We start from the raw sequence: 13,088 nt of genomic DNA, 5'->3' as shown, positions 1-13,088 counted from the left end.
TAATTGACTACACAATTTCAAAACAACCGCTTAACAATCTGAGAATAGTGATTCATTGCCAAACCTCCAAATTTATAGATCACATTTATGCATTTATAAATCTCAGTCATCTTGTGCTACTGTATATATACTGTAGCATGATCAAAAGGTTGGAACAACATTACATTCTGATTATAAAATATTACATTCTGATTATAAAATATTGCTGCCTTTACTTAAACTACCTGTAGATGCCTCCTGTAATAGGTTTCTATGGATATTTTAAAGAAGCCTTTAGAGGCAATGTTTGTAAAGATGAATGGTGGTACTTTGGTTGCAGTTTCATGCATATTCTATAAGCGTGATTATTGATGAAGATGACGTGATCCATATGTAACAGCAATATATTACACAGGATTACACTAAATGTGACAAACACCCCATACAAACTCTGCATACAAAGTTCTTTAAAAACATCCATCATGTGTTGAGAAAAACTCCTCACAATGTGTGCAGGTAAATAGCCATTGTACTCCTACCCTGCTGAGCCCAAAGAAGAGCCCTCTATCTAGCTTGTACTGAGGCTCACTGGCCCGAGCCACACTGACACTAGCCAGCCTCAGGACAGCACTGCTAGAGCACCCCAAATCAGAATCAACCACATCACAGCACAGATCAAACAACAATATCTCACACATTGGGACACACACAAACACAACATAAATGGGAATGCTGCAGCACCCTAAACTGACAACACACACTTGCTGGATATTGCACCAAGAAAAAGACCTTGATGAAGTAGAGACTCAGTGACCACAATCTGACCATAGAAACTGGAGGACACAGGCAGACTTGGCTGCCTAGAAGCTGTGCTCCCACTGCCAGCGAGGAGAAACGGAGACAGAGGTGCATTTTCTACTGCACTGTGACAAATATTCTAGGATTAAACATGAATTCTTTCCCAAATTAACAAATCTAATCCCAGAATCCCCACACCTGCCAGAATCAGAACAGGTTCCAAACCTACTAAGAGAGGGGGTAGCAAACTCAGTTGAACTGCCAGCCCAGTACGTGATCTCCTGTCACAGCCTGAGGAAGAGAGTCTTATGTTGTGTTTGTATTGTAAATATCTGTAAATGTTGTGTTAAATGTATGTATATGCTTTGGCAACATCATAATTCATTGGTCACCCCAATAAAGCTGTTTGAATTGAATTGACAAGGGAAGAGAGGAAGACAGGGGAGAGACAAGAGAGAGGACAGGAGGGGAAAAATTCCTTGTTCAGAATATCCATAGAAACCAGATTAGAATTAAATGTTTGTACCTTTTTAAGAGAGCTTTCCATTCTACTGTTTTTATTAAGTGGATTTCCTGTTTAGAGAATCCCTCAGTTAAAGCCACCTCTGCTGGTTAGTGAATGCATTTTTAGAACAGGGAATAGGGTGTTGCATTCACTTTGTTGCACCCAGATTTATATATAGAGAGAGATTTAGAAGTCTTTAGAACAACAGAATACTGCACATCCACAGAACACAGATGTACAGTATAAGGACTGCCACATTTGTACTCTAACCTCATGTTAAACAAACCTTCCTGTTACAATTCTTCATTCCTTCCTGTGAACTAACACAGGAGAACTGAGTTCTGCACAACTAGATAGCATAACAAAAACTACCACTATAGGCAGAAATAAAAAATATAAGTCCATAACAATCGTAGGTTGTATTCTATTGGTCAGCTTTATCTTTCTTATGGGCCTGTGCACGTGTTACAGTATATAAGAGTTTAATACTTGGTAGCAGTCCAGGGTTTATCTGGGTAGTCAGGACATACTGTAGGTCTCTGGGATGCCTAGTTTGTACATTTTATGTAGTTGTACATTTAAGTTGTGTTGCTTAGTGTGCAATTGTCATGTCTTATTAATAAATATTTGTTTAACCCAGTGTGCTTGACTTATTATTCGTTTTTTTACTACAGCTGCACCAGATGCTCAGGTATATTTTTGGCAAAATCTTTATAAGTTGAGGGTTATGATTATTTATTAATCCTCTCAGTTATTTCTGATATTCACTATTTTTGTAACATTTTTTTTTGTAAAGTGAAAGAATACAATTTTACTTATTACCTGCTTTGATTTTAATGAAAGGATACATGAATGTTAGACAGTCATTGCTATTTCATTGTCTATATTTTTGGAATGTCAGTTCTTAATGATAACATCTACCTCTGTGATCTCCTTACCTACACAGATGTCTGCCATGTGTAAAATTAAAGAAAATGTTAGACAAAAAAAATCTGCCACTGGAAAATTATTATTCTTCTCACAAAAATATTTAACCAGAGAATTAACTTCTACGCCAACTGTTTACACATCTAACACTAACTGTTACAAAATAGGAGGAGCAGTTAAACAAAAACGTACCATAGAGATAGGTACTGTACCAATTTGATTCACTGGAGTTATGCTCATATTTACCCTATACCCTATATTTTTGTATGCTTTTTTGCCATCTCGGTGAGTCATTTTTCATTTTTTGCCAGCGGGTATCCCTTGATCTTCTCTGCTCCCTGGTGTCAAAAACGACTCAATGACCTCTTCCTTCTTTCCTCCATATTAGTATATTCATCTTTCCAATCAAAATACCCAATTTCCTTCAAATTCCTAACCCACTGAGCTTCAGACCCCAGGTCTACCTAACCTTAATCTGTTAATTTAATATCAGTCAACAGGTTTCCTTCAATCTTCTATTCCCTCTGATGTGTAAATTAATTCAGTGGCCATTTCTTTCTCTCCTCCACACAAACAAATTAATATTTCTGCTAAAATCCCAAATTTCCTTTAAATTAACAGTTCACCAGACTGCAGGCCCTAGATCTATCAAATATAAATTTCTTAATTTAATACTAGCATTTTGTTCCCTTTTCCAGCTATTCTACAGTACCTCTGTTTCTGGCATCTCATCCAGCTCCATCCTAAAACAGTCTAAGTCTTTAGCCCTATTTGGATTTGGATTAAGATTTGGACTTCATTATTAAGATTTGGATTTCAATCTTTCTGGCCCTGTCGTTCCTAATGCCAGTTTCTTGGCCCTAGGTCCATCTCACATCCCAAATCTGACTCAGCCAGTAGGCATCAAACAAGTCTTCTCCCTTTTACATCTTCTGGTGTCAAATATAGCTTGGTGGGAGTTCCTGAGGATTTCCTCAGGTCCCCCTCTACTTCATCTGTTCCTTTCTCATACCCACCCACCTGTCACTTCATTACAGGCCCAGGTGGCTTGTTAATCCCTCCTGCCCACCAGGTGCCTACCTGCAAATCAATGGTCATATTACTACACTGTCAATCTACTTACTTTTACTCACAACACATTTCATAATGTTGTTCTGTCATTTTTCAGAGTTCAGAGGAAACTGCATCACCCAGCTGTCGGTTCCCAATGCTCAACTGTTCCATTTACACAAGTAGTTCACAAATAGCCACGAGATAAATCTGCCTGTGAGCCAGCCTTCGATCAGCCCCTGTGTTTCCTCACTTCAGCTATTTTCTTTCACAACACAATCATTGCACTCACTACACCTGTTTAAACACCAAGACGAAACACTCTGCTAACAACAACAGTCCCTATGATTGTGCCAGCTCTCTCACATCTTCAGAATCATTCCATTACGAGATTCTCTCTCCCTTGTGACAAGCTTGGTCACATTCAATTGCATCTTTCCATCTTCCAGTCAGCTATGTTTTGCACAAAAGGAACGTCCGTCCCTGTTAGGTTACCACAACTATAACATGAGAATTATAACCTAAGGTCAGTCTTTTATTTAATATCTTCTTGAGCTTGCATCATCTGTTTCATCCTTACACCACCACATAACTCAATTAGCTCAATTTCAACTCAAATTCAAGTTGCAAAGCAGAACTTTGGTAGTGGCACTTTATAACAGACTAAAAGGAGTTGTTGTTTTTTTCTTATGATTAGTTTTCTTCTCTCCAAAGACCATTAGCTTTTTAAAGATGCTGCCCCTTCCACTGGCTTCAGAGGCTGCTATCAAGGTGGTTCGTAGCACTTTTACCTTCTAAGTTTTACTTAATCTTTTCCTCTGATTATTCATCCACTTTATTCAAACGGTTTATCAATTGTCATAGCTGCTTCACTTTTGGGCCACAATTGGAAACAAAAATTAGTCCTTATAAACTCAAATTACACTACAGCTTATAATCAATAAAGGAAGAGCATCCCCATGAGGTTTGTTCTTAATATAGGGACTGGTTTCTCTTTCACCTGCATGAAGTCTGGATTTACTGAATTTGAGAAATTTTCTGTCCACTCCTTCTTGATATGATCTGCCTTCTCAGCAGGTTGTCAAGGCACTACTGACTATTTCATTAAGCAAGTCAGCCGCTGGTCATCAGAGACCTACCTTGCTTACATAATATCAAACCTTTAAACAAGCGCTCCTTCAGTTTTCTAGCTGACTGCTGAAACAACCCACAAATCCAAGCCATACTGTACATCACAGAACACTTCTATCAGCTTCTCTATACTTTCCTTTCATTTTTTCCATCAGTACTGTGCATTCCCATTTTGCTCTTTTGGGGGTTCTTAGCCTCCTCGTCGAATGGCTTGGAGGATGGAGATCAGCCAAGAGGGTTAAACCAGTCTTACCATGACTAAAACACTCCATATACTTAAATCTTGTTGTTATTTCTAGTGAACTATAGATTGGTCATTTTTTTCTACAACACAAATATTAAAGTATACTGTATGTATGATACATACCCTAAAGAATTTAACTCTTTAATATTTATGGAAGATTTGTATCATTACGATAGATCACTTCATACACTGTAAGGTGCTTAAACAAACAAAGCTTATGACCTCTTTATAGACAGTCAATTGTCATGGAAATATACCTACAGTATCAAGGAAGCCACAAGAGAGAGTTCTCACCTGAGCAAGGTCTTTATTTCAATATTGCAATATTGGGAGCCCTGCTGTCACTCTGCAGAGTGCGTCAGAGACTCAACTTGCTAAAGGCAGCACAGGCTTTTTATAAAGATGTTGTAATGCAGTTGAAAAATACAGCACTTAGTCCCTTTCTAATATTTCCCCTTTCCTTAGGACAAGAAAGATTACGACATAGAACAATCATAGAGACAAAAAGGAAGCATCAGTACATATTTTTTTAAAGCTCAGCAATTGCATTGGGCTAATTTGGTAATCTAGACAGTACGTCCTGTCTTAAACTGTCTTCTGACAATCTGCATATAGCACAGCATATAGCACAGCAGTTACATTTTTGTTATATATTTTCCTAAGACTTTTTACATTTTAAGAATCAATTTACTTATTAGATTTCCATTTCCCAATATAAAAATGTACTGTAATTTATGTTGAATGATTTCTGCCTACCTTAGCAAAGTCCTGATATTGTATTTCACTTGAATGGAAGAATACTTTTTGAAGGTTGTCAACAGATGCTTTTACATGGTCTGAAATCTTTAAACAAACACATTGATTAAATGTAAAATTGTGAAATAAACGTATGTGATTTGCAAAATTGTGAAATAGACTTATTCAATTAAGCATCTGTGTTGGACAGCTGCTTAATTAATTACGTTTGCTTTAAAGATATATTGCTCCCAAATAAAAAAAAAATCCAAACTTATTGTGAGCCCACTTTTTCAAATCTTTGCTTACCTTTTGGGAAACATGTGCCTTTTCGTTGATTTCCATATCCGTAATCTTGAAAAGCTCCTTTATTTTCTTTTTTCTGTCATTCATTTCAATTTGTGCAAATGTAAATATTTTCTACAGGTGAAACATTGCATGTGTGTTAAAACATTACAACTATAATAAATTGAACTATTTTTCAATTTGTTTTCCTCTAGAAGGTAAGCTACAGTACAAGGAGTTTTGAAATAATGGTGTCTTTCCCCTTTCAAAATGAATAGCTTTTCATATATTAAAACATATCCATACTCCACAAATACAAATAATACACTAAGGCTCACCAGCAGAAACGAAAATAGTAATTTCTTAGAGTCATATTGTAATGTTGGAAATGGTAGTTTTCAAATTAATAATAATGACTAAATATCACACTTGAAATATTCAGTAGTCTACCGTTGTGCCACAGCAATGATAATGTTTGAGTTGAAGAAGAGTATAGGTTTAACAACATAAAATAATTATATCTTTCATTTTCTCAGCATTTAGTAAACAGATCAACCCATAAGTATAGTAATCTAATGATGGGAAATGTCTAATTAATAGAATCAATAATAGTAGATTTTTGTTTCACATCACGGTTTGGAGAAGTAAGTTGAGCATAAACAATGTTAGATATTTTCAGACCCTTGTGAAGCACTGTTTATGATTTTTAATTTCAAAACGTTTTTCATAGGCTAAAATTCCAACAACTTAAAAACAGTTACCTTTATTATGAAAGCCCCAATCTCGTGGATTTGTTTAGCATTCTTACATGTACTTTTCAGCACTTCTTTTGCTCGTCCCCAGTGCTGGGTTTTCAGCAAGTCATACATTTTCAAAAGCTCAGATTCTCGGCAGGGATCATTGATGTTTTCAGAAAGATCACTGCTGTTTCTCATTTCTTGCAAAACATCACCTCTCATCCTGAAATAATGATAATAATAGATGTCTGAGGCCTTTTCATTTAATAAAACAAGAAAGACCAGAAATCAGAGTCCATGTAGAATTAATATCACTTATATAGTTGCAGCAGCCATTTCTCAAAATACCCAGTTGACTGAAATCCATTTTCATGAACTTCAGTCCAAAACATTGAAATGTCAATCAAGTCATTATAATTAATCGATTTTATTTAAGTACTCAATAATAATATAAAATATATTTTAACACATGGAACTGTAATGGCTATTGTGTCCTTGTTGCATCTGATGTTGTATTAAACTGAACTGCATTAGGCATGTTCTGTTTTGATTGCATGAAGAACAGTAAACAAAAAGCACAATTTCTACTTAAAATAAATACCATAATTATTTATCCGAGAACTGCCTACTTCATAAAGGGCTGCTGTTATGTCACTTTTTCTTCTGTTTAGCCAATTAACTCCTAACATAATTGGTATCCTTCCACTTTTTATTAGTTATTAGTTGGGGCCCAACAGAGTAGAATTCCTTTGCCGACTGCAGGACTTGAACCGGCAACCTTCCAGCCACAGGCACAGATCCTTAGCCACAGGGCCACCGCTCCACCCATGGGCAAATGGGTAGGGATTTGCATAGGAAAAACCTTCAAACCTGCCAGTAGTTATCTTTCTTAAATAACCAAACTATCTCAGAAATGTAATAGTGTTTCTCTTGCCCTGAATGAAAATCACCCTGGCACTGCTTAACTCCTTTGCATCAGCTTCCTGGGAATATTGGGGAGATATTTGACTTAGAATTAGGAGGGCCGGTTCTCTAATACAGACCTGGACATGAAAAATTGGATCCATCATGATACCTTCACTGAACTGCTTACAGTGATAGATTTTAGTCTGCAATTCCAATAGGAAAACACATCTGCATTCTAACCCTGTGTGATAACTACATGATTACCCATAGTCAGTTCTTTGACAAAGGAGGAACAGTATTTACATTGTTACATTTTTAAATAATTATACAATGCTGTTAACCAAATCAGACCCATTCTCCTCGATATGAATTAAAATGACTTTGATAAAGGGTATTGATATGTCTCTGGACAACCATAAAAAGGTTACAGTAACCAAAGTTTCTTTAGCAATTTTGCCATACTGGGCATGTCAATATAAGACTGAATGGAAAAAAGGTGTAGATTATCTTACAATAGCAAAGGCAAAATGTAAAAAATGTCAAATGAGTAAATAAATAATATGTAGAAAAAATTGAAAAGTTATAATTGTTTAAATATTGAAACCCTTTGCAAACCTAAATTAATTTAGGTACAGTACATAAAATTACATAACATTGAGTCTTGTGACTTCACTTGCTGTCCTTATTGTAGGATCATCCAGATATGTCAAAATTCCAGGTAGATAATGCAAATCCTCAAGATGCTTGTATAAATGTGTTCTCAGTATTATAGGTGCTTACATACATCACAAAAGTCCATTATTTTGTGTTTTATACAAAGCTTTTTTTAAATTTTGTTAATATACAAAGCTTGATATGATATTCATTGTGGTATTTTCAATTAACTTAATGACCTTATCTTAATCTTTTCATGGGTCTGTTGAAGAAAAATACATTTACAGTACAATCCTTTAATTTAATCCAGTAATCCTCTTTCTGCTTCAAAAATAAATTCCGTGAAATTACTATGAAGTAAATATGGCAATTAAACAATAGATACCTCTTTCTGAAGTCTTCATATTCTTTCTTGTATTTTGCTGCCTGGTGCTCTGCTTTTTCACACTTCTCAGCATATTCTGATACGCTAAAGGAACAACATGCAATGTGAAAAAGTGTTTAAGCATTTTAAACATTGTCCAAGCATGAAATTAGGAAATAGGCTTACAAAATACAAAATACAAAATAATTGGGCACTAGGTATTTTACTGAAGAAAAATATTCCAAATATATTAGTTTTTCCCAAGTGTTGTGGAAATGGGAATAAACATTTCTCTGAATACAGTGTTAAAGTAAAAATTAAAGTTAGCATGGTCAGCAGGATCCACAGACATACAGTAAAACCAAATTTACAGGAAAGAAGTTAAGTCAGATGAGGATGGACCAACTCAGTGTTTTAAATCTTCCTGCCCTAGGCTGATCTTTAACCTTAGCAGTTCCACTTTCCCATTCAAGATCCTTTGTTTATTTCAACCTTGTGCCAAAGATTAAATATCAAACCAGAGATCTTTCAATAGCCTGACACAGCAACGTTTAGTATTTTATTCCCTAGTAATGACTAATATTACCTTTCAGTCTTATTGCATAACCTCTGCATTTGTCTCACCCCAGACAATACCATTCTAACCAGTTGGTAACAACTTCTACAATCATCCGTTCTCTTTAACAGAGAGAAATCAGTTCAACCACAGGTGACGTTAATTTTTCTAACTGTTGTGCGCAGAATGTGCACTAATTTGTTTCAGTCCCTGGACGGCACAGTGGTGATCTGGATAGTATTGCTGCTTCACCCCTCTTGAGCCTTGGGTTCAATTGCTGGGGTGCTACAGGTATCTGTGTGGAGGCTTTATGTTCTCTCTGTGTTTGCATTAGTTTCCTCTACATGTTCTGGTTTTCTCCCATAATCCAAACAAATACTGGCAGGTTAAATTGTTTCTGGGAAAATTAGTCCTGAATGTGTGCCCTATGATGAGTTTGGCTTCCCATCCAGGGTGTATCCTGCCTTGCACCCATTGCTTGTTGGGATAGCCTCTTGCTCCCTCATGATCCTGTAATGTATAAAGTTGAAGATGGATAGTTAGACTGATTATAAGCTGCTCAGAGCAGTATGACATAATATGAACATAATACTTCAGATCACTATATTTTACTCAGGGTGTCATTTGTAGAGCTTTCTGCTGTAATTTTGTGAAATGTTGTTTTTGTTAGAGCTTAATACAGAATTGTGCAAGTGTATTGTAAAGGGACCACTAGTAACAATCACATATTTTCAATGTTTGTATTCAAAATTCAGATCACACTTTTTCTTTCTGAGGAAAAGTCCCTGTGTTCTTTGGGCAGTATCATCCACATTCTTCATGAACACAGGTATTTGAGGTCTGTGATCAGTTTCCTGAGCTACTGGTTGTCTACAGATGTATTCAAGGAACTTTTCACAGTCAAAAACAACTACTGCAAGAAGTTTTCAATGTAATCAAAGTATTTTATCCTACAATTGTGGTACACAAAACAAATGTGACACCAACCCATCTTTTGTCAGCTTGCTTGGATCATAGAATTGATTGTGTGGTGATACTTAGTTTTAGTTCTTGATATGCTTTTGCATACTCAGGGTTTCATCACCATTCTGTGCTCTAATAGGCCTCTCATTGTTGTTTATATTCACACTAACAAATTAGGAATGAATTTACTTAAAACATTTATTAAACCTATACCTCTATCCAAGTCTATTTTGGAGCTGGCATTTCTACAATTAGCCTACTTTTTTGGAGATCTAACTGTAGAAAATGTGTCTACCAGAAAGAAGAGTTATTGCATGCAAAACTGCAATTTCTTTTCAATACGTGAAATCCATAATTTGTTTTGGAGTAACTATGCAGGTCGTTTACTCTACTTACTGACAGAGGAAACTAATGTCATGCTACCTAGCCAAAACAACATGCCCCTGCCCATAGAACAGAGCTAATGCTGTTACTGTACTGAAACCCTATAAACCTATAAACGCAGTTTGGTCTTATGTTTAAGTATGAAAACGACCAGATTCTGGTTGCCAGGGACTACATCAAAACAGCTTTTGAGTCCAACTAAATGTGTGGCGCTGTGTTCATGGACCTTGCCACGGCCTATGACATCTTTTGTCTGCAACTCACAACTGGCAACCCACTGAAGCTAAGCAGGTGTGAGCCTGGTCAGTACCTGGATGGGAGACCTCCTGGGAAAAACTAAGGTTGCTGCTGGAAGAGGCATTAGTGGGGCCAGCAGGGGGCGCTCACCCTGCGGCTCATGTGGGTCCTAATGCCCCAGTGTAGTGACGGGGACACTATACTGTAAAAAACAGGCGCCGTCCTTCGGATGAGACGTAAAACCGAGGTCCTGACTCTCTGTGGTCATTAAAAATCCCAGGGTGTTTCTCGAAAAGAGAAGGGGTGTAACCCCGGCATCCTGGCCAAATTTCCCCATCGGCTGTTATCAATCATGGCCTCCTAACAATCCCCCTCTGTGAATTGGCTTCATTACTCTGCTCTCCTCCCCACTGATAGCTGATGTGTGGTGAGCGTTCTGGCGCACTATGGCTGCCGTCGCATCATCCAGGTGGATGCTGCACATTGGTGGTGGTGGAGGGGAGTCCCCATTACCTGTAAAGCGCTTTGAGTGGAGTGTCCAGAAAAAGCGCTATATAAGTGTAAGCAATTATTATTATTATTATTATTATTATTATTATTATTATTATTATTATTATTATTATTAAAGAAGAGCTTCTCTTAAAGTTGCATCAGTGCCTCCAAGAATGTCAAATGACAAGATCAATCCAAGAAATTATCACCAATTGTTATGTCTATGTTACAGTTAATGGACAGACCAACCAGATCAGGATACTCAAAATCAGTATCCCTCAAAAATCGATAGCAGACACTGCATCTACACCACTGATCTCCCAAAAGCCTCTGTATACCTATGACATGCCAATCCTTCACACCCACTGGTTCTTTGAGTATATGTACAGTAAGTCTCAAGAAAGGGTTATGAAAGCTATACACACCTGCTGAAAGAATTTGTACATTCTGTAATTACATTAAAGGTGTGCATGGAAAAGCAACAACCTGACCCAACCTAATAATCAATTGTGACAACCAGCCAAACCCTGGAAATGGAGAGCAGACTTCAGAATTCCACAAAACTCCATCTACAGTATGTGTCTGCTGACAGAAGTGCAGAAACAAGAAAGATGGACGCAAAGCAGAACTCTGTCTTCTCCATAATAAGTGGATGACTACACATTTAAACCTACAGTACATACAACTTGCCCATTATACAAGGTATCCTACCTTCTACTTCACATGACACTCCACAATCAGGCAGATAGTACAGGAGGATTCTAATAACCTAGTAATCCTCTTCATGGCTTTCATCAGCATGGTTCAGGCTTTTCTTCAGTCAGATGACCAGCATGGTAGGAGTGAGTAGTTCATCTGGTGGCCCATTCATTGCCTTGAACTTTTGAACAGTTACTTACATGCAGTTTCTTGTGTTCGGTCTAACTGTGCATATAACTAAATAATTGGAATATTTTAGATGGTACCATATAATAAAAATGTTTGCAATTGAAAGGATGACATTCAATCTATCTAGCATCCTTGGTTTTAAAGTAGAAAATTGATTTAAGAGTCTCATCCAGATGGTTCTTGAATGAAACTAGGATACCAGCTTCAACAAAATACCTTGTTAGTTTATTCCAGACCCATAACCCTTCTTCTAAAAAGTGCCTTATACTTACAAAGGTAAAATGTCCAAAATTGAAAAGTCACGATGGTTTAAGTATTGAAATCCTTTGCAAACCTAAATAAATTTAGGTGCATAAAATTACATTAACAAAGCATACAATCAGTTGAGTGACCTGTGCACTGTGTGCAGTAATAGTGATTGACATGATTTCACAATAGATACACTTGTGTCTGTAAGGTTCCTCAGTCAGGTAGTGAATTTCAAGCAAAGATTCAACCATAAAAATGAAGGAACTTTCAAAACAACCAGAAAGATAAAGTTGTAGAAAAGCACAAATTATGAGAAAGCTATAGAAACTCTAAAACACTATATACAGTATATCACTTAGAGCACTGTGAAACTGATGACTAAAAAAGGAATGTGTATCAAACCACCCTGACATTGACTAGATCATGTTGTCCCATTTAATGGAGCTGCCAGGAATAAAGAACAGTGGTTAAGGAGAATAGAAGTAACATTAAGGCCCACAGTGAGTGCAATGGCTCAGGTGGAATAAAACGTATATGGTATGATTTAGCATTATCCCAGTTGCTCCACTAAGCTGACCTACTGTATATGGGATTTCACAAGGAATTTGCAAAAAAGATATTTGATTTACACTGTAATCAGTACCAAACAGTTTTTTGGTCAGACAAATGGAAATTTGAATTTTTTGGTCTAAATGCAAAGTGGTACATCTGATATAAACTCATCACAGTCAGCATCATCCCTACTGTAAAGCATGATGATGGCAGTATGATGTTATATTTCTGCTTTCAAAGATCATGGGGACTCTCTAGCTGTCTTCTAACTATGTGGGGATTTTGTGTCACTACAGAGCTCCACTAGTGATGATTAATGGCAACCAGACTATATACTAGCAACTAGATACTTTATCTAGTCTTGTGGCGTCACTTGCTGTTCTTCCTGTAGTATCATCCAGATGTGACTACATTCTAGTTAGATAATACAAGTCCTCATGCTGCTTGTATAA

The 13,088-nt window shown here is 36.8% G+C and overlaps 1 protein-coding gene across 5 annotated transcripts in view; it reads right to left on the bottom strand.

Moving 5' to 3' along the window:
* LOC148651278 (uncharacterized) overlaps nt 1–13,088 on the bottom strand; it is a 50,868-nt gene that overhangs the window by 1,470 nt on the left and 36,310 nt on the right. For 3 of the 5 annotated variants that reach the window (XM_088601370.1, XM_088601374.1, XM_088601375.1), the window contains 4 exons: nt 8,337–8,420; nt 6,416–6,614; nt 5,679–5,789; nt 5,391–5,477 (listed from right to left, as the gene is read on the bottom strand). In XM_088601370.1, the coding sequence (XP_088457496.1) occupies nt 5,391–5,477; nt 5,679–5,789; nt 6,416–6,614; nt 8,337–8,420 (481 nt within the window). Of the gene's footprint in view, nt 1–4,921; nt 5,095–5,390; nt 5,478–5,678; nt 5,790–6,415; nt 6,615–8,336; nt 8,421–13,088 lie in introns of those variants that run through there. The other 2 variants (XM_088601372.1, XM_088601371.1) reach the window with 2 other exon arrangements.

The sequence above is a fragment of the Lepisosteus platostomus genome, chromosome 12 (genome assembly GCF_059453375.1).
Source record: "Lepisosteus platostomus isolate fLepPlt1 chromosome 12, fLepPlt1.hap1, whole genome shotgun sequence".
NCBI lineage: Eukaryota > Metazoa > Chordata > Actinopteri > Semionotiformes > Lepisosteidae > Lepisosteus > Lepisosteus platostomus.
Note: the sequence above shows the minus strand (reverse complement) of the source record. Positions and strands in the feature narration are given on the sequence as shown.